Genomic DNA, 22,168 nt, shown 5'->3' on the forward strand with positions numbered 1-22,168 from the left:
AATAAAAACTAGATTAAAACGTTAGGGAGCTTGTAGATCTGCTATTTTCAGCATGCAACCAAGTGTAAAATCAGCCATTACGACGCCATCGAGGCCTGCCGAAATACATTTTAGTCGACAAAATCAACGGTAGATTTTGTCGACTAAAATCCGAGATATTTAGTCGACTAAAACTAGACAAAAACTAAAATATGACAAAAACTACATTTTATTCAAAAGACTATGACTAAAACTAAATAAAAAAATGCTGTCAAAATCAACACCGCCCACCCGTTGACGGAACGAAATGTGGGAGCGTAGAGGGGAGAGGGGAGAGGGTGCAGGGTTAATGATGTGTGTGTGTGTGTGTGTGTGTGTGTGTGTGTGTGTGTGTGTGTGTGTGTGTGTGTATGTGTGTGACAATCACTGAAAACTCGTAGAGGCCACTGTTATTCGTGTCATTAAAACCTCATCCATAACCTGTTGGCCGAACAATGGACGGTGGTCTAAAAACACTGCTCTGATAACAAACAACCATAGATCTAGCTGTCTGTCGCCCGAGGCCTTTAAGATAACCTCTTATCAAGGTAGAGATACACAGGAATCATAACAGCTAGCGTTGCTCTTCCTGTCGTCATTGCAGGAGTGAGCGTCGAGCCACAGAGAGTGATGCACGGTTGCCCTCCTGGCCCGCAAACATTCAACTGTTTTTGGACAAAGATAGTGATTTTGCCCAGTAGACTGCGGCTAGTTATTGTCCTATGGATGATGGAGGTGGCAGTAGAGCAGAGAACCGAGAGCTCAAACCCTTACAAGACTGTAATAACGAACAAAATCCTAGACAGAGCTCATCCCTAACTCGTGTCATTCTTTTTTTAACCCATTTAACCGGAAATGCATGCATCTGTGTCATTTTAGATTTCTTTGGCTATCGAAAAATAGCAGATCTACAAGCTCATAGCGCGGCACCAAGTGTCGCGCTATGAGCTTGTAGATCTGCTATATTTGAAAAAATCGTGATCATATTTGCAAATCTTTGAAAATATATATTTTAAAGCAAACATTTGTAACGCAAATATTTGCTTCTGGGGGTCCCTGGAACAAAATATTTGACAAATGTTTGCTTTAAAAAATATATATATTCAAAGATTTGCACACATTTTCACGATTTTTCAAAAATAGCAAAACTACAAGCTGGTATAGTGCGGCACTCGAGCCGTGCTATGAGCTTGTATATCTGCTATTTTTAAGTAGTCATTACCAAAGACATAAAAAAAATGACACAGGTGCGTTACCGGTCTAAATGGGTTAAGTGAGGGGGATTTTTATTATTTTCTTTTTTTTCCTTTCCTGACCTGACCAGAGATTCCGGATCAGTGCTGTTATTTTTAGAAGCCTCGTACATATGGTGCCTGGCACTCATTTTTGCAATTTCCCTTCTAAAGATTAAGGTTAGCATTGAGGGAAGAGAAATTGGCCACTCATCAGCGTTCAGGGTCAAATTCACTCCAGAGTGGAAACATGAGGGGAACGGAGCCGAGCGTAACAATAACATAGGGGGTTTCTAGTTGTAGATCGTCATCCATAACCTCTTTGGGTAACATTGTTGAATGTTTATAGACTTAAGGATGACAGTGTCAAAACCTGACGACGTCAAGCAAAGTACCTGGGTGGGTTGGCAGACAAAAGGGCAGGAAAACCCAAATCTTGCTGAGAAGGTATGTCGTTGGCACCGGACCCAGACATTCTTTCTGGGCTTCTGGAATCCAGACGACAACAAAGTTCTGTGTTCCGTTGGTGGCCGCGGGGCTGATGACAGCCTATTCTCTACGTGCTCTCAGGCCATTGTTCACGCCATGATTGACTGAGGAAGGTGCTTGTTGTTGCTGGACTCCTTATCTGTGTTTCTTGGACCTGGCTAGTCCAAGAAAGACGCAGTCACTACTATGTCAGTGGTAGTAAGGCCCGGCCTGTCTGGAGAAAATGACCAGACCCAAAAATAATCCCATGTTTCTTTCATGATGATTGGGCCGCTGACAGGCTGCTATTGCTCAAAAAAAACAAAACATGTGGGCAGAATCTGTGTCTGTAGTTTGATGGTGGAAAAACAAAAGAGAAATGTAATCCGAGGAATTATTTAGGAACAAGGTGAAGAAACATTTTTATCCCGTTGGCGCTGTACACTGAAAATAATTTAAAAAAACTGGTGGGGGTAGGGGACAGCGGGGGCACGGTGGTGCAGTCGGTAGCGCTGTCGCCTCACAGCTAGAAGGTCCCGGGTTTGATTCCCGCAGGGGACGCTGTGGGTGCTAGGGGGCATGTTCTCTCCTCCGCGTCATCAGTGCCCATACCCTAGGTAAGGTTGGCGAAAGGGCCTTTTCTGTGTGGAGTTTGCATGTTCTCCCCGTGTACCCGCACAAAAAACATGCAGTAATCCTGGTCTCTATACTGCCTCCCCCTGGTCAGCCGGGGCGCCTGATGGAGGGGAAAGGAACTGGTTGGAATAACGTGTTCCTTCCACGCGCTACGTCCAACCGGGGAAACTCCCCCTGTCAGGTGATAAGAAGCGGCCTGCTCACTCCTCATGCAACGAAGGAAGCATGAGCTCAGTTCGGGGCTCTCCCCATTCTGGCAGAAGGAGAGTAGCGCCCAGGATTACAGCTTAGGCAATTGGCACTGGGTGAAAAAAATGGGTTACAAAAATCGAGGGATAAAAAGAAACTAGAAAATGTGCTCCTCGGCGAGGTGGTAAAACTGTTCCTGGTTAATTCTGTCTTACCTATTTATATTACATATTGTGATGTCACGTGAAGCTTGACCAATGTTCGGCGTTCACAGACCATGTGCCCATGTATGGAGCTGGACGGACACACACACGGACGGACAAAGCTTGACGGACACACACACGGACGGACAAAGTGAAAACATACTCTCCACCATGCCTTCGGCCTGGCGGAGACAAAAAAGAAACTGGTGTGTTTTAGTCACAGGCTCGCAGATGGTGAACCGCGACATTACGAGAAACAAAGGGACATTTAATTTCACTCTTTAACTTCTCTTCTTGATAATTGCTTTTATATGCCACCCACTGCTCGTATCCAAATCTGCCAGGATCTGAGGCTGTTCGGCACGCCATGCAAACCCTCCCTCAGAGAACTGTATCCATTTCTTAATTTGTAATACCGCAGTTCAGAGAGCTCGTTCTCTCCTACTTAGCGATTCTCTGGGTGAACGTTTGCCACAGCCAAAGAATTCATATTACCACCTGTGTTTACCATCCAACCAGGTCCCATCCACTGGCTCCCTGGGGTGTTGTTAAGCGAGGTTATTAACTGGGAAGCACAGCTCCATTGTTGCTCGCCATTTTCATTTTGGACCCCTCGGTAATGGAGTGAGATGGGGCCATCACGCAACACAAAGGAAAAGAAAGTGAGCGCGCAGAGGCAGAGCGTTCTCACGAGCTGTCAATGAAACACAGACGAATACCTCTCCACTTGCCATTGTTCAGTGGTGGAAAAAGTACTCAAATTTTGCACTTAAGTAAAAGTATCAATACTGCAATGTAGAAACACTCCATTACAAGTAAAAGTCCGGAATTCAAAATGTGCTTGAGTAAAATACAAAAGTATTGGTATCAAAATATACTTAAAGTACTAAAAGTAAAAGTACTTGTTGTGCAGAATGTCCCATTTCAAATGTATAAAAACCTTTTGAAAATAGCAGATCTACCAGCTCCCAATGCGTCGCATCGTGACGCATTGGGAGCTTGTAGATGGGCTATTTTCAAATGGCCAAAATGTATATAGGGCTGAAGTGGGTAATGTATGCTTTGTAATAATAATCAAAATCTACAAAGTAACTGGTAACTAAAGTTTTCAAATAATTGTAGTGGAGTAAAAGTGCAATATTCGCCTCTGAGATGTAGTGGAGTAGAAGTAAAAGAATTGGAAATTGGAAATACTCAAGTAAAGTACAAATACCTCGAAATTGTACTGGAGTACAGTACTTAAGTAAATGTACTTAGTTACTTTCCACAGTGAAACACAGAGGAATACCTCTCCACTTGCCATTGTTCCCCATTTCTTCTAAACAAAGGAAAGGAACTTGGTGAAGTCAAAAAGAGAGCATGCCAAGTTTGCCGTCAGCATTCGGGGTAACCACAGCAGCTTTCTGGGGACATTTTCTGCGGTTTTCCTTCAAGCAGATGGAAAACGTCATCCGTATTTTATGCAATAGGAATGGACCCGAGTAATGAGGGGATTCTCACGTGACATCACAGCATGAGATGGATTTGAACTTGTTTACATTTTCATAAACAAAAGTACATTGTACCTTGACTGGAATAGAAAAAGGCAGCCTGGGTGATGCATTATCAACCTCCCATTCAGGAAAGTATCTCAAGTCCTGAAACAGGGCCTTGGAATTGAAACAACAGCACAGAATGGATTCTCCTTTCTTATGCCACAGCCCAGCTGACAAAAGACACTATATAGGGCCCTATTTTCGCCGGTGCCTTACCCATTATCCCTAAAGTTCTTTGCCATTTTTTACTATTTCTAAAAACATTTTCAATTAGTTCAAATAACCAATCTACAAGCTCACAACGTGTCGATGTAGATCAGCTAGTTGAACTATTTGAAAAATGTTTTAAAAAATAGTAAAAAATGGCAAAGACGTTTAGGGATAATGGGTAAGACACCGGCGAAAATAGGGCCCACATAATCTTTTGGTTTGGTTCACTTTACTAATTCTATTACATTCATAACAAAAGAAACATAAGCTATTGTCAGGGCTAAAACAATGAAGCCCCGGCCTCATTTCCACGCTTGCTTTCCTTTCAGTACCATATTGTTGGTTTCCCTCAGAAAGGAATGAGACCACACAATAAAAAAGATAATACAAGAAGACATTTAACAGTCCCAGAGGAATTACGCAACTTGGCCATGCGCGCTTCGTTGTAATTCAGAAGTTCACGTTGCCATCTCTATCCTTTCAGTTACTTTGCAGATATACATTATTACAATATAAAACATACATTAACCACTTTAGCCCTATTTTATACCGTGGCTATTTGAAAATAGCAGATCTACAAGCTCACAACGCGTCGCATGACGATGAGCTTGTAGGTCTGCTATTTTCAAAAAATTTTTGCACTTTTACTTTTGGTACTATAAGTACATTTGGATACCAATACTTTTGTACTTTTACTCAAGTACATTTTTAATTCCAGACTTTTACTCGTAACGGAGTACTTCTACATTGCAGTATCGATACTTTTACTTAAGTAAAATATTTTTGTACTTTTTCCACCAGTGGTTTTTACTCAGAAAGAGAGAGGGAGAGAGAGAGAGAGAGAGAGAGAGAGAGAGAGAGAGAGAGAGAGAGAGAGAGAGAGAGAGAGCGCGGTAAGACAGGGACAGGAGGAGGTGTGGGCCGCAGGTTGGACGGACTACAACACTCGGCTTTGTTCTTTTACTTCTGAGGGAGGAGCAGGTGATAAAAAGCTGCACACAGGGACCTATCCTAACACACATGGTTTATATTTCAAGCCGTGTTCAATAAGAAAAGCACGCTGTGATTGAATGAACGGGGATGTTTCCATTATACTGTTGCACCACAGCCCACTCCAGGCCAATCCTCTCGCATATGCCGTGGTGGAAAAAGTACTCAAAGTACCAATACTGCAATATAGAAATACTCTGTTACAAGTAAAAGTCCAGAATTCAAAATTGACTTGAGTAAAAGTACGAAAGTATTGGCATCAAAATGTACTTAAAGTACCAAAAGCAAAAGTACTAAAATGTTTGAAAATAGCAGATCTACAAGCTCACAACGCGTCGCATTGTGAGCTTGTAGATCGGCTATTTTCAATAGGGGTAAAGTGGTTAATGTATGTTTCATAATATCTTAATTTATATCTTAAAAGTAACTGGTAACTAAAGTTTTCAAATAATTGTAGTGGAGTAAAAGTACAATATTTGCCTCTGAGATGTAGTGGAGTAGAAGTAAAAGTATTGGAAATTGGAAATACTCAAGTAAAGTGCAAATTCCTCAAAATTGTACAGTACTTAAGTAAATGTACTTGGTTACTTTCCACCACTTCACAATGGTTCCTGCTTCTACTAAGCCTACAGTATAGGTCTACATTGCATTTGTTTTTATATTCTCTAAATATTTACTCACTACGCATTCTCATATTGGCACTCCCAAGTATGCTAGCCTACCAGACCACACCAATGGCACCAATCAACTCTGGTAAATATCCAAAAGGTATCAGAATACCTATTCATTTATGCAGCATATCAACCATCTGGAGGGCAGCAGAGCATTTAAATGCTTGGCAGTAAATTATATTCTAGCTAACAATGCACTGTAGTGAATATGTCTTTATTGAGCCTTAACCACATTGAAGGGGCATGTTTTTGTTAAATTGTTCATCACTAAATTCTGATAGTAAGTAGGTGTAGAGTGTTTGATGCAGTTACAGTTGCAGTAACAGGTGTTTCCCTGTGTCTCCAGCTAGTTTATCAGCTTAAAAGATAGTCTACAAGTTCCAATTCTTTCTGCTCTTTTCTGTCTGTTTTGTCACTTCTAATTTCACTTGTTTATTCTGTATCCTGTATGCGGTTCTCTCTCCTGACTGGACACAATTTTATTTTATTTTAAAAATGACAAAAATAGCAGACAGCACAATGTACAGTATCATGTGTGTGTGCGAGTGCGTGAGTGTGTGTGTGTGTGTGCGTGTGTGTGCGTGCGCGCGAGCGCGTGTTGACATTACTGTCATCCAATACCTTCATCATTATCTGAGGCATTCTGCCAATACCAGCGAAATGCTCTCTCTATGACACGAGGCGTCGGATCAGCGCGTACCAATGCTCCCCCTAATCTCCGTCCCCTTGTCGGACAGGGCTCCGGCTGGGTGCTGCCTGTTTCCTTCACCATTTATGTTGGCACCAGGAGCGGTGTAGCTCCTCAGCTTTGACAGCGCTGCTCTCCTTCCAAAACAGGAAGAACACACTGGCCTCAGATAGACACAGGAGACAAAAAACAAACCGTCCTGAGGCACGAGGCAGCAGGCCGCAGAGGACGATAACGGCTGGACTTCGGCTGTTGTCTGACCCCTTACACGCCGCGTAGACTCGTCTTCCCAGGATAAAGGGCCCTGGTCTATCTAGACATTTGAAGGATAGGAAGTACACATGCTTCAGAGGAAGTTCCTGCGCTGGCAGCCTGGGTGGTTTGCCAAGAGGCTTTAGTTGTAATGTCTGTCTGATATCATTTCCATGACCGGATTCTAAACTCTAAGAAATGCCTTGGGCTTTGTACAGCCTGGACCGCAAGACTTTTTAACCTTTTCAAGAGAGGTTTTGGATAGGCTATAAATGTTCAAGACATCTTGCTTACTTACAATACATAGCCTTGTGCTGTTTGCTACTGAATAGCCTCATTAGTGCAGTTTTGCAGTTAAGTGCCGTAGTAATGGTAACTTAGGCAGTCTTATGCAGTGTTTGAGAGAGAGGACCCAAGGACAGCACACATTTCAGCTATTAAACATTTCCAGGCTATACTCTGGTGGGTTGAACCAGTACATTTCTTGTTACAAGCCATCAAAGGTTAATTTAAAGGTTTTTAAAAAGTGCTACAGTGTTAAATTATCCATTTGTTATACTAAGCTGGTGCCCAAAGATGAAAGTCGGGAACAACACAATGTGGGAATGCATGCCATATCTGATTATTGCGAACGCAGCGCAAGGAGGCGCAAATGTAACGCAAAGCTTGGCTGATCCATGAAGCCGATGGGTTTGCCAATCAGGGAAGCCGATGTGGATTTTCGGTTCAGGACAACCACCAGTCGGACTGAGTTTCCACTAAACACATCCCTGGGTCATCAGAGATATATACACATGGCAAGTCTGAAGTCAATTGTTCGAACGGTGCCCAAGTTATCGCCGGGAGAGATTTTGTGAATTTATGTTATATATGAGGATTTGACTGTGTACACAGGGATGATGTCATTTTTGTAGGCCAACCCTAGCCCTAACCCAATAGAACCACACCTCTCTTCATGTATGTTTGTCCATCACTTATGCTCGTGCTATCTATACTTTAACCCATTAAGACCTGAGGTTCCGATTCTACAAAATATTTAGGTTTTTTTTTTAAATAAAAAATAACAATATATATATATATTCAAAGATTTGCACAAATTTTCCAAAAATAGCAGATCTACAAGCTCTTAGCGCGGCACTCTGTGCTCTGTACTCTGTGCGCTAAGAGATATATAAAGTTATTACAAGGCTTAGTTGAATACTGATTCTGATTGGTCAATCGCTGAATTCAGCGGTGTTATTTCTGAATAATGAACGATGAGCTCTTGCATAACTTACGCTCTTGCACTGTACGTTCATCTCAGTAAAGATATAGAAGGTAAAAAAAATACAACTTTTGGTACACCCCAGTAACTCCAAAATGACGCCTGACCCTGACACTGAGCAGGTAAGTGGAAATGTGTCACCGTCCTTCACTTTACAATATCACGCTCGGCATCCACACCAAAGCACTTCACAAGAGCCGGCGTACGGCTTATAACTCTCGACTCCATCCATCCATGAGCATCTACCACTCGCGGTGCCTCTGACAGTGACCTTTCATTTTGCTCTGACTGTTTTCTTTCTCTCCAACGAAACCCAGAAAATAAACAAGGGCAGATGAAAAGGTGCCTTGTTTGGCAGACGTGCCCCATGTTTCCGTATTGTCGCTCCTCATTAGCGGGTGATGGGCTGTCCCGGCATCGGCCAGCTGTGCCCAGTCACACACACGCGGACCAAGGCGGAGAGGCAGAGGGTCAGCGCGTAGGTACACACACACACACACACACACACACACACACACACACACACACACACGGCAGACTGGCCATGGCCCTTCATTTCAGAACGTTTACTGGCAGGTCTGTGCCCTCTGATCTCCGATGAAATGCCACCATGTCCTCCTGCACTGACGCCAGTCACAGACAGATGCGCACACACGTGCGCGCGCACACACACACACACACACACACACGTTTGTATTACTATACTTGTGAGGACATCAACACTTTAGGACAGCCATGTTCTGAATGCCATTTAAAAATAATAATTGCCATTTTTAACCGTAAGCCTAAAGCCGAAAAACAGCAGATCTACAAGCCCCCAACGCGTCGCGCTGCGATTTTTCGGTGCATGACACTGGCGTGCAACTAAGTATAAATCATGTTGAACTCTAATTCCAATCCCTAAACCTAACCTCTAAGACACCTAAGTGTCTAATCCTGACCTGAATGTTTTTCTAATTGTAAATGTATCTCTAAAAAAATGTTTTTTTTAACTATAAAACAACCACTTGTCTTGTGAGGACCAGGAAAACGGTCCTCACAATGTAGATTTCTTCAAATTCTACTATACTTGGTCCTCGCAAGTATAGTAATACAAGTAATAATAATGTGTAATACACACATACACACACACACACACACACACACACACACACACACACACACACACACACACACACACACACACACACACACACACACACACACACACACACACACACACACACACACACTCTCTCTCTCCTGGGAGAGGGAACAGAGTTGACATACACACATTTATACACATCTAAAAACACACGTAAACGTATGTGACACATACTGTGCGGTGGCACAAATACTGTAAGTGTGCCGATGCGCGCGAGCGTGCGCACACACACACACACACACACACACACACACACACACACACACACACACACACACACCAGAGAGTGCACCTGCGTGGCAGTTGAAGGACACAGAGCAGAGGGGACAGGTTACTGAGGACCAAAGAGCCAGACCTCACTGCACCTCGCCTTCTGCTGAAACAAGACACTTGCTGTCAGATATGTCAGAAAGACTCGGGTGACAGGAGCTCCCTGGTGGCTCAACCTGTTAATGCATCCACCACATGTAGTAACAGCAACGTTCTGGGTTCAGTTCCTGCCTGGGGGATAAGGAGGTGCTCCGTTTGAAGCCTGGCAAGTCAGCCCACTAATTTGACGTTGTCTAGAGACCACTGTTTCCCAAACCATGGGTCAGGACCCATTTGTGGGTCACGTAACCATTTGTATGGGTCACGAGTAAAAATCCCTTTTTTTCCGTTTCCTACAATTTTCGAATTATTTCGAAAGATTTTCAAAAACTAAAAAAATCAATCAAAAAGGTTCAGAGAAATTGCATATTTTATTTTTTTAAGCAGTGAAAATAGCCGATCTACAAGCTCTTGTAGATCATCTATTTTCACTAGTTTGGGTGTCAAGAAGAAATAAAAATGTTTCTTTTGGGTCTCGAGCTAAAAAAATTGGGAACCACTGGTCTAGAGCAGTGGTTCTCATGTTTTAATGTCAAGGACCTCCAGTTTGATATGCATGAGGAAAGTACCCCGATTTAATACAAATCTCTATGACCCAAATATACACTGTAAAGTCCAAACTCTGGGAGTGTACGAATGGAACCAAATGGACCTGTAACATCCGTACACTCCCAGAGTTACACACCTATTACTCCTGAAGGACCCCGGAGGGTTCCAAGACCCCAGTATGAGAACCACTGGTCTGGAGCGCCAACGATTTATTAGGTTGGACGATATATCGGCCATCATTTCACTTTAATCTCTAAAATGTTCATATTGATTTCAACATGTTGAAATTGTTTTTACCAAAAAAATGAAAACCCATCCAGTGTCCAATCTGGACTGGCATCGACCCACGCTGGGCAAGACCTGGGCTGTTGGTTGTCTAGGCGGAAGTGGTTAAATTTGGCGGAAGTACCGCCCAAGGAAATGACGTTGATGCTTTACAAATCTGCTAACGTTCTCTGTGAAACGAGTGTTGTGATTGGTCGAAAAAGATTTTCGTTTTCCGCTGTATGTGTTTCCGGGGGAAACACCTACGGCGGAGGTCCTGCCCTATAGACACTCTCTGCTATAGGTCGTGACCAGGCTCTTCGCTTTGCAGACGAGTGAGGCTGGGAACCAGGCTACATCGAAACCCCAAATCTGCAATCGGTCAGGCTCTAGCCGTTTCATTACAGTACTACTGCATATCTGGTATAGTGAAAACTGAGCTTTGTTGCAGCTTACCCCTCCACCTCTATTGATACCCAATAGGCTCTATGCACAGCAGCCATATTGGACAGAAATTGGGCCCCTTCCTTGCTTCCTTCACAGGTGTTACCAATGACACTAACGAAGGCTCTGTTCCATTTAGTGTAGCACAGTGGTTCTCAAACTTTTTTAATTTCAAGGACCCCCATAACTCTGAGAGTGTACAAATGGAACCAAATGGACCTTCCCGGGTCCATTTGGTTCCATTTGTACACTCTCAGAGTTACACCCTCTCAAGGAACCATTAGGATCCCTGGACCCACTAGTATTTCTAGTGAGCCAACATGCACAATATCAGCACCCTGACTCTGTTTGACCAGAATGGAACTGAGCCTTCATTAGTGTCATTGGTAACACCTAGAGCCTATTGTCCCTATCGGAAAATTACCATCATACATTACATCCATGTTACAACGGAACCATGGTCGAATTTTTACTCGCTCTAGTCTAGTGAATGGCTAGTCCTTCAGGTTCTTCCGAGACAGATCTGACCTGGGAAAGACTGCTTTCAGCATTGGTGCACCAGGTTCCTGGAAGCTCTTGCAACATGACCATTCATTAACTGAATAACCTAGTACCTATTGGCCATTTTAGGAGTTTACTCAAAAACTGTTCATTACCGGTATACAACTGTTTTAACCATCTGTTTAAACCATCACCGCAGCCACCCATTCCCCCATCACGCATGCCTCACTGAACTCAAAACCTGGATGCAAAACAACTTATTTAAATTCAACTGCAATAAATCTGAAATAATCATCATCGGCCCGACTCCCTCACCCGCTCCACCCAGGACTTCTCACTCAATATCGACGGCCCCCTCATCAAAACCTCCCCCCACATCCGCAACCTTGGTGTAATCTTTGACCCCACCCTGTCATTTCTCCCACACGTCAACAACATCACCAAAATAGCCTTTTTTCACCTCCGGAACATTGCCCGTCTCCGTCCCTCCCTGACATTTTCTGCTGCCAAAACCCTCATCCATGCCTTCATCTCATCCCGGTTAGATTACTGCAACAGCATCCTCCACGGTATCACCGCCAAAACCCTCAATAAACTCCAATATGTACAGAACTCAGCCGCCCACCTGCTCACCCACACCCGCTCCAGAGACCACATCACACCAGTCCTACACGACCTCCACTGGCTCCCGGTCAAACACAGAATAAACTTCAAAATCCTCATCACCACCTACAAAGCCCTCAACCACCAGGCACCCCAATACATCTCCGACCTCCTTCACAACCACGTTCCCACCCGTTCGCTCAGATCCAGCGATGCCAACCTCCTCAAATTCCCCACCAAAAAAACAAAGCGCACCTGGGGTGATAGGGCATTCTCCGTTGCAGCACCCACCCTCTGGAACCCACTTCCACCTCACATCAAAACCGCCCCCACCCTTGCCGTGTTCAAAACCTCCCTCAAAACCCACCTCTTCAGAACCGCTTTCACCACCTAACTGTTCTCCTACCACCCTAGTCTCAACTTGTGTTTTATTCCCTGGCCTTCTGTAGCCTTTTAACTTTTTAATCTCTGTATTTTCTCATTAAAGTTGTTTTGTTTTGATTCTGTTCCACTTAGTTTAGCCTTGTAAAGCGACTTTGAGTACTCAGAAAAGCGCTATATAAATCCCAGGTATTATTATTATTAACCAATTGTTGTCGTTTCTTAACTTACAGTATGTTTAATATCGGCATCATTGTAAATTAGGGTCTCCCGGACCCTCAATGATCTCTCAGAGAACTTTAAATAAAGGTTGAATGAATACAAAAAATACAATAATTCAACGTATGCTCCCCAAAAAGATTTGGGAATGTATTTATTTACATAAAACACACACTTGAGAGATTGTTGTTAACAGTCGCTTTATTTGACGTCTATTGATTGATGAGTATAACTCCCATCTAAAAAAGCAAACAAAAAAGAATCCTAACGAGATGAGCAAGACAGCCTGTACCTCTCTGCATGTGTTTCGGAGGATGGTGTGTGTGTGTGTGTGTGTGTGTGTGTGTGTGTGTGTGTGTGTGTGTGTGTGTGTGTGTGTGTGCGCGCGCACACACAGTTGAGGACAAAGAAGTCGTATACTATACTTTATCCCTTCGTAGAAATGTAGTGGAGTCAAAAGTACAATACTTGTCTTTGAAGGGCAGTGGAGTGAATTCCAAAAATACAATTACTCAAGAACAGATCCATTTAGACATGAAGCCGATTCTACATGTCTCCTAAATCCCAACACTTTTCTGAAAAACGTATGTTTCTATATCAGTGGTGCTCAATCTTTTTCATGTCATGGACCCCAAATATTATATGTATTTGGCCGCGGACCCCCATCAAAATATTTTGTTCCAGGGACCCCCCAGAAGCAAATATTTGAGTAAAAAATGTTCGCTTTAAAAATATACATACTCAGAAGATTTGCACACATTTTCAAGATTTTTCAAAAATAGTAGATCTACAAGCTCGTAGCGCGGCACTCGGTGCCGCGCTATGAGCTTGTAGATCTGCTATTTTTGAATAGCCCAAAGTGTAAAATAATGCTTTTTAGCTTAAATCTAAAAATGACACAGTTCCAGGTCTTAATGGGTTAAAAAAAAATTAAGTACAGTACTCAAGTAAATGTACTTTATTACTGTCCACCACTGCATGTGAGTGTGTGGGGGTGCATGTGTGTGTGTGTGTGTGTGTGTGTGGGGGAGGGGGGGGCTATTTTAAATATTTGTCCTGTCACGTCGTTTCTGATGAACTCTGCTCTCAGCCATGCCAGGAATGCACCCAGCGTGGCCGACCATCCATCAAACCTGTCCAAATAACCTGCCATTGTCCAGTGAAAATACTTTTCCAAACAAAACACTTCATGAAAAACTATCGCATGTCTCTCATCCACCTCAGGAGGTCTTTGTGTGTGTGTGTGTGTGTGTGTGTGTGTGTGTGTGTGTGTGTGTGTGTGTGTGTGTGTGTGTGTGTGTGTGTGTGTGTGTGTGTGTGCGCGTGTGTGTGTGTGTGTGTGTGTGTGTGTGTGTGTGTGTGTGTGTGTGTGTGTGTGTGTGTGTGTGTGTGTGGGGGGTGGGGGTGGGGGGGGGGGGGCTTAGGGGGGCAAGGAGACGGGAGATATAGAACACGGTGATAAAAAAATATATATATATATTTTAACCCATTAAGAGCTGGAACTGTGTCATTTTTAGATTTGAGCTGAAAAGCATTATTTTACACTTTGGGCTATTCAAAAATAGCAGATCTACAAGCTCGTAGCGCGGCACTCGGTGCCGCGCTACGAGCTTGTAGATCTGCTATTTTTGAAAAATCGTGAAAATGTGTGCAAATCTTTGAATATATATCTTTTTAAAGCGAACATTTTTAACTAAAATCTTTGCTTCTGGGGGGTGCCTTGAACAAAATATTTTGATGGGGGTCCGCGGCGAAATACATATAATTTTGGGGGTCCTTGACATGAAAAAGATTGAGCACCACTGATATAGAAACATACGTTTTTCAGAAAACTGTTGGGATTTAAGAGACATGTAGAATCGGCTTCAGGTCTCACTGGGTTAATGCACATTAAGCGACGGTACAATTATGTTCATATTGTGAAATAATGAATTGTAGTTCCTTGAACTGCCTATATTTCATTGAAATGTTATTCAGATGGAAAAACAGGAAAGTCTCTTGTTGTCTCAGTTCACTGTGCTGTGGTATTAACTTTAAGAAGGGGGTCACGTTTTAAAGGTGCTTTGTCACATACATGTACAATACAGCTGGTAGCAACATTGCAGGCAGGGAAATTATTGCGCTTCAAACTTCCATTTGCTTTTAAGGGTGAGGCAAAAAAGTTAAGTTCCACTGTGGTCCAATACATGACGAGTCTGACACGGCATTCACAGCGTTCTTTCACACTGTCATCCCAAATCAAATTGTGCGCGTACACATGACAGATGTAATATTCCTCATTTCTGTCTATACAGAAAAAGCATCCGCTGATTCCAGTATTTTTCTGTAACTTCAGCAATGGTACGTTTGTAATCTGTGACACATAACAAAGCTAGACCCAAGGTGGCAATGTAAATCTAAAATTCACAAACTTATAGCTTGCCAGTGACATTTTTGGAATTGGCTTTCGGCAAAGCCGTTTTGAACTCCGGTCCTTTCAGACGGAGTTGGTTTACGTGAAGTTGACGTAAGAGACTGACCATTCCAAACACTGAGGAGCTGCTGAGAGACACTTTGCTCTGGAGACTGTTCTGTTTGAGGCCGTTTCTACAACACTTGACCCGCACTTTAAACACACCTGCTCTGAACGGCACGACTAACATTTAACGCTCGCACTTTCAATGCTCGAAACATCTCACCTTGCTGCCAAATTCCAGTTTCCTTTCATATAATTCAGCTGACAGATGATACGAATTCATCATCGGCACCCTTCAGGCCGGATTCCATTAAAAATCTCAAAATGGTGAATACTTAACAGCCAAGAAACAATCAGCCGATTGCTTTTTTTTCTTTTCAAGTGACATTTTCCAGACCTCTCGTGTGTTCTATGTATTCCGTGTGCTTAAGACAGAAAATTGTGATTTTGATGGGCTGTGAAAATGTGAAAACGCTACGTTGTTAATCACACGTTCGTATTTCTGATTTGGACAATGTTGACTTTGGTGCGGGGCTGGTGCTCCAGGGTTTTTACACAGCGTCGGTGCCAAACACTGAGTACTGCATCAATCAAAGGCAAACAGCCTCATTTCACCCATGCAGAGCAGGCACTTGGCGCAAACGAGCTGACACACACACACACACACACACACACACACACACACACACACACACACACACACACACACACACACACACACACACACACACACACACACACACACAGGCGAGGGAATGAATACGCGCACTTACTCGCTTACTCAACTCACTCATTCTCTTTCACACTGACTCCTGTCCACCAGTCAGAAGGGTGAGAACTTGGCCAGGTCTTTCTTCATTTCGCTGTACTGGGTGCTGAGGCGGCCCACGGCCTTGGCGTGCTCCTCGTCCACCTCCTCCTTCAACCTCTGCTGCTCCTTCAGAAACTCCTCCCACTCCACCTTGCACTGCTCCATGCTCGCCTGCAGCTGGGCGCTCTGGGAAAGGTGTGGAAAAAAAACATGGGAACACAAGAATGATATTGTTTTTGCTTTTTGTGATAGTCATGTTTGATTGATATTCACTTTAAGGTTGCAACAATTAATCAAACTAATCGATTGAATTGATTATTATACATTTTTTGGTGGATAATTTAATAAAATACTCGATAAAGAATCAATCCATATGATGATAGGCAAAAAGTAAAAATAGTGAAAATAGTTGATTTAGAAGCTCACAGCGGCTATTTTCACATTTTTTGTGCAACCCGCGACTATATATAAATTAAATTAAAATTAATCAAAAAAGTAATACATGGAATCATCTCTAAGAAGAAAATCAATAGTTGCAGCCCTAATTCACTTAACCCATTAAGGCCTGAGGTTTCCGATTCTACAAAATGTCTTCAAAATCCACTTTAAAACTGTTAGCTGAAAAACGTATGTTGCTATATATCTGTGGTTCTCAAACCTTTTTCATGTCAAGGACCTCCAAAATTATAGGTATTTGGCGGTCGACCTCCATCTGAAAATATTTTGTTCCAGGGACCCCCAGAAGCAAAGATTTGAGTTAAAAATGTTTGCTTTAACAATATGTATATTCAAAGATTTGCACACATTTTCAAAATGTTTAAAAAATAGCAGATCTACAAGCTCATAGCGCGGCACAGAGTGCCACGCTATGAGCTTATAGATCTGCTATTTTTGAATAGCTATAGTATAAAATAATGGTTTAAGTGGTTACACAGATGCGTTTCGGTTTTAACAGGTTAACAAAAAAGTAGTTAAATTGTTGCCATTGTATCTGAGTCAGTTATAAAGAGTGATTACAATGCTTGTTTTGACTCATTAGAGCAGGCCTGTCAAACTCATTTTGGGGTCTGGGCAACATTGATCAAAAAGTGACTTGATGTGGGCAAGCAGGGGACACGCAGTTCAGTTATACGTCATTGTTTTTCAGTCTGTTGTAAGGTTATAATAGTTTTGGTTTTTAGTTTTTCATTATAGTTTAGTTGCAGTTAGTTTTGACCATTCTTTTTCTAATTCAGTTAGTTTTAGTTTTTTTAGAGCAGGTTTGCTAGTTTTTATTTAGTTTCTATTTTTGTGAGAACGCCTAGTTTTAGTTTAGTTTTTATTAGTTTTAGCGTTAGTTTTAGTTTTTTTCATACTTTGGGTTATTTGTCAGGTGCAGGATTCAGAAAGGTCAGAGTAAGTATTGTGTAATAAAAACTCAACAAAAGTTGAGTAATGATTAGAGAGTCAAAACAAGTTAGTTTAGCTATTCTGTCAGGTGGAGTCATAGATGGTCACAGAAAGCAAGTGAGAAAGGTTCTGTGTATTTTGTACATCTATGTGTCTGACTAGGATCTGGATCCTAACTGGATCATTTGCTATGCAAAAAAAGCTATACTTATGATTCTAATGATGTTCACATTATGGACTGCATTATAGGTGCATTAAGCTACTATAAATGTAAGCCATTTGTCTATGGAGCCAGTTATGTTACCTGATGTGCATCTAGCTCCCTCTGCTGGACTCTCTGTGCCATGTGATTTGCAGCCTCCACTGTGTGAGCAAATTAACAACCAGACAAAATAATTACATAAGACAAGACAGGCTTTACTCCCAGTGAAAATATCTTTACAAGAGCCAAGTTTGGGTGAATCACATTCCTTCCATGTTACAAAGCAATTCAACGCCAGAGAGCTCTAAAATGGCTAAAGGACAATTTAACATTTGTTTTAAACAGCGTGTTATTCAATGCCTTATTCGATCAATATATCACTGTCATTGAATGATGTCATTGCATTTCTCTCTCTCTCTCTTTTTCCAACTAGTCTTAAACTGACTAGTTGGAATTATAATGGAATTGTAAGCTAGCTATTCCAAGGAACTAGACCTACATCTGACATAGAGTACCAAAGTCCTGACAATGTCAATAGACTCTATGCACAGCAGCCATATTGGAAAGAAATTGGGCCTCTTCTTACTTCCTTCACAGGTGTTACCAATGATGCTAATGAAGGCTTCTGGTCAGGGTGCTGATATCGTGCATGTTGGCTCACTAGAAACTCCATTTTGGTTCCAAAATGGCCCATTATGGTGGGTGTGTAACTCTGAGTGTACAAATGGAACCAAATGGACCCGTAAGGGTCCATTTGGTTCCATTTGTACACTCTCAAGAGTTATGGGGGTCCTTGAAAATAAGACAACCACTATGCCACACTAAATGGAACAGAGCCTTAATTAGTATCATTGGTAACACCTGTGAAGGAAGTAAGGAAGGGGCCCAATTCATTCCCAATGTGGCTGCTGTGCATAGAGCCTATTGTCAATGTCAATCGTTCATCCCCTGGGTTGTGGAGGTAATTTCTCTATGGAGAATAACATTGGGTCATCTTAGAATCGTCTCATATAAGAATTGTGGTCCAAAAATAAACAAACTGTCTCTGCGATATTGTCAGGGAGGAGGCTCTGCATCGTTTATGATAGTCAGTCACTCATATATGATACAGTCTGTTTCTGGCTAAAATATAACTAATTCGGCGGAAGTAACATTAGCGTTTTTCAGTTGATGCTTCACATCCATATGAGTCAATTCGCCGGGACCATTTGTTTATTTTTGGAACACAGTTCTTATTTGATGCGATATTAAAGACGTCTATGGGAATTCAGAATGGGGGGGGGGACCGCGACACAGTTAGGATGCGTAAATTAAGTCAGACTTCGGTGCTCTATTGTTTTAACTGTCTAAGTAGACAAACAAGACAAGCCCCTAGTGAGAGCGAGGGTGAGCGGGGGACTTACGGCGCGTCATGACATCACACAAGTGCTCCTGCATGCCGTCTGTACATTTGGGCAGTGCATTCTCATTTGTTTCCACCACCATCTTCTGGAGGTTCTCCAGAAGTCTGCTCTCCCTGTGGCCTCTCTTCTCCTTTAGAACAACCATAAGGACATCTGTTCAATATCTCATGTACATTTTAATGTGTGTGTGAATGGGGGAAATGTAAATAAACATTCTTTTTTTAAGCGCTTTGGAGAAAGGCGCTATATAAATCTTAATCTATATCTTGCTGTGATAGAAGTTAATAGCTCACACCGCTGTTCTTTTTTCCCCTTCATTACAGGAAACAGTGTTTCTTCTTTCTGTTCTTTAAAAAAAACATTTTCTGGACATTTGATTTGTGTGCTTTCCTCTTTATGTATTTGTTTATTACTTATTTTTTATGATCTTCCTTTTCTGTGTGAAGCACTTTGAGCTGCATTCTATGTATGCAAGGTGCTATATAAATAAAGATCATTATCATTATCATTACCGACACAGATTATACTGTGTCTGTAATGATTTCATCAGATATACTGTAGCTTATGTGTTACAGTGAAAACCTATTTAACATCCCAATAACAGAGCATGTGTCAGTGTTGTGGGTGCTCTCCATCTCCGACAGTGCATGTGTGTCTTGCTCAACGTGGTTTTACCTCAAACTCCCTCACAAAGTAGCGAATCTCTCCTTGGGTGATGGGCCTGTGGTCCAGGAGTCTTGACTGAATGTCTCCTACATCTATGGGAGGAATGACGGTGAAAACAAGAAGATTAAAGGAAAGACCACGACCGTTGAGGTAATAACTTGTGGGCACTAAATTGTTTGACTATTATAGTGGACTGTCTTGATATTGCCTGGCATCCCTATTTTGGCCATCGGAATTGTGAGGCGCTTTGAACTTGTAGTTGGGATTTTTGAAACAGGGCTTAGATGTGCCTTTATACAAGCAGTCAAGCAGCCAAATGCACTTGGCTGCTACACTCTCTCTCTCACACACACACACACACACACACACACACACACACACACACACACACACACACACACACACACACACACACACACACACACACACACACACACACACACACACACACACACACACACACACACACACTGATTGAATAAACATACAGCTTCATCCATGCTCTGTGGAAAATTGTCCTCCAACCCAGGTACCTGCCCTTATCCTAATTACGAGTGTCATACAGTATAGCTAACTACCTGAGTGAAGTACTGTACTAAAATACAATTTTGAGGTATTTGTTGTGTACTTTATTAAAGTGTTTCCAATTTTCAGTACTTTTACTTCTACTCCACTGCATCTCAGAGGCAAATATTATACTTTTACTCCACTACAATTATTTGAAAACGTTAGTTATTTTGTGAATTGTGATTATTATTACAACACATTACCCACTTCAGTCCTATATACATTTCGGCCATTTGAAAATAGCAGATCTACAAGCTCACAATGTGTCGCAATGCCACGCATGGTGAGCTTGTAGATCTGCCATTTTCAAAATATTTGTATACATTTTATACATTTGAAAACTTGTGAAATGGGACATTCTGCAGAATGAGTACTTTCTATTTTTTTGGTACATGATGCATTAGTACAAGTACATTTTGATTTCCAGACTTTTACTTGAGACAGATTTTCTACATTGCAGTATTGATACTTTTACTTGAGTAAAACATTTGAGTACTTTTCCCACCACTGCTACTACTATTAATAATAACAATAATAATAATAATACAATCCTGAAATTGCTTCTACACAATTCATGAATCCATTCTTTGCTGCAAACGTGTGTTTCTAGCAGCATGTAGATTTTTAAATCAACACTAGGCTCTATGCACAGCAGCCATATTATCACTTCCTTCACAGGTGTTACCAATGATACTAATGAAAGCTCTGTTCCATTTAGTCTAGCACAGTGGTTTCCACGACCCCCATAACTCTGGGAGTGTACAAATGGAACCAAAGTGACCCCCACTCTCAGAGTTAACATACCTGTAAGGGGCCATTTGGAAGCCCATGAGGGTCCCTGGACCCCAACTGTAGACCCACTGGTGTAACAGAGTGTTTCCAGTGGGCCAACATGCACAACTGACTCTCTGCACCCTGACCAGAATGGAACAGAGCCTTCATTAGTATCATTGGTAACACCTGTGAATGTCTTCATAATATGGCTGCTGTAAAGGGTGCATTCGGACAGAAGACTAGAGGGACATTGTGGATTTCACCGACCTTTTGCCATCTTATCCATCTTCTTTATTCGTTAACAAAGGCACTTTAGCTCAAGCTTGGTAGCTAGCTAGCCTTCCTTTGTTTACTCAGGTTTAAAATGGACACAGAGGAGCCAGAACACCAGTCCTAAACGTTGTAGAATGTGTATATTGTATACGAATGATACAGAATTACAGACTCTTCTAATAGCTGTCAGGAGGATGGAAATCACCTGACTCTCTCTGAGATGTCAATATTTACTACTGCTTCCGGGTGTGATCAGCGTTGCCATATGTTGTGAGAGAAACAAGCAACCAGGTTTATGAAAACAAGCCCGCTGATCTGCTATTTTCCACACACAAAAAAAACATCTTGGAAGACATTTTTTAAAATTAGGAATGTTTTAAGAAACATTTTAACAACAACAATCTTGTATGGGGGTCCCTGGCATAAAATGTTTTCAGATGGGGGTCCGCAGAGTGCAGACAAATACATATTAATTTGGGGGTCCTTGACTTGAAAATGTAAAATGTTGAAAACGCACTGGTTTAAACAACATTAGGAAACAGGACAAAATAAGCAACTACACTTTAGGAACAACTAATAAGCCCAAAAAAACTGCAACGGTGCAACCACCAATATTTACAAACTACTTTACAGAAAAATAAGCCCAAAGTCGCTTATAATAAGCCGACATGGCAACACTGGTGTGACGTTATAGAATAAACCAAGACTAGCAGAGAAATAGGGGGGGTTTCGTCTGGTCGGATTTTGATTTCAGCACCTGCTGCATTTAGTGCATGATCATCAAATTAACCACTAGTA

At 42.0% G+C, this 22,168-nt stretch overlaps 2 protein-coding genes across 3 annotated transcripts in view; both read right to left on the reverse strand.

Annotated features, from left to right (window-relative positions):
* The window catches only part of LOC311038477 (serine/threonine-protein kinase RIO3-like), a 354,170-nt gene that overhangs the window by 256,238 nt on the left and 75,764 nt on the right, over window positions 1-22,168 (reverse strand). The gene's annotated exons all lie outside the window — the stretch shown is intronic.
* On the reverse strand, window positions 14,485-21,606 carry bloc1s5 (biogenesis of lysosomal organelles complex-1, subunit 5, muted). Of its 2 annotated transcripts, XM_084048036.1 has the most exons (6): window positions 21,365-21,606; window positions 19,766-19,848; window positions 19,091-19,220; window positions 17,790-17,848; window positions 16,755-16,808; window positions 14,485-16,282 (listed from the first exon to the last, which is right to left on the reverse strand). In XM_084048036.1, exons 1-6 carry the CDS (start codon window positions 21,381-21,383, stop codon window positions 16,109-16,111), a joined length of 519 nt encoding a protein of 172 aa, XP_083904162.1. In that variant the 5' UTR covers window positions 21,384-21,606; the 3' UTR covers window positions 14,485-16,108. The 2 variants fall into 2 exon arrangements, with proteins under 2 accessions (XP_083904162.1, XP_083904163.1); XM_084048037.1 differs by lacking the exon at window positions 16,755-16,808.

This window comes from Gymnoscopelus microlampas (genome assembly GCF_963454915.1).
Source record: "Gymnoscopelus microlampas genome assembly, chromosome: 22".
Classification (NCBI taxonomy): domain Eukaryota; kingdom Metazoa; phylum Chordata; class Actinopteri; order Myctophiformes; family Myctophidae; genus Gymnoscopelus; species Gymnoscopelus microlampas.

What these genes read in the sequence shown, in the direction of transcription:
- bloc1s5 (XM_084048036.1), bottom strand. An exon ending in GTGTGATGTCATGACGCGCC is followed by an intron (nt 17,849 to 19,090) that starts GTAAGTCCCCCG and finishes TTGCTCACACAG; the next exon opens with TGGAGGCTGCAAATCACATG. An exon ending in GGGAGCTAGATGCACATCAG is followed by an intron (nt 16,809 to 17,789) that starts GTAACATAACTG and finishes AAATATTTTCAG; the next exon opens with ATGGAGGTCGACCGCCAAAT.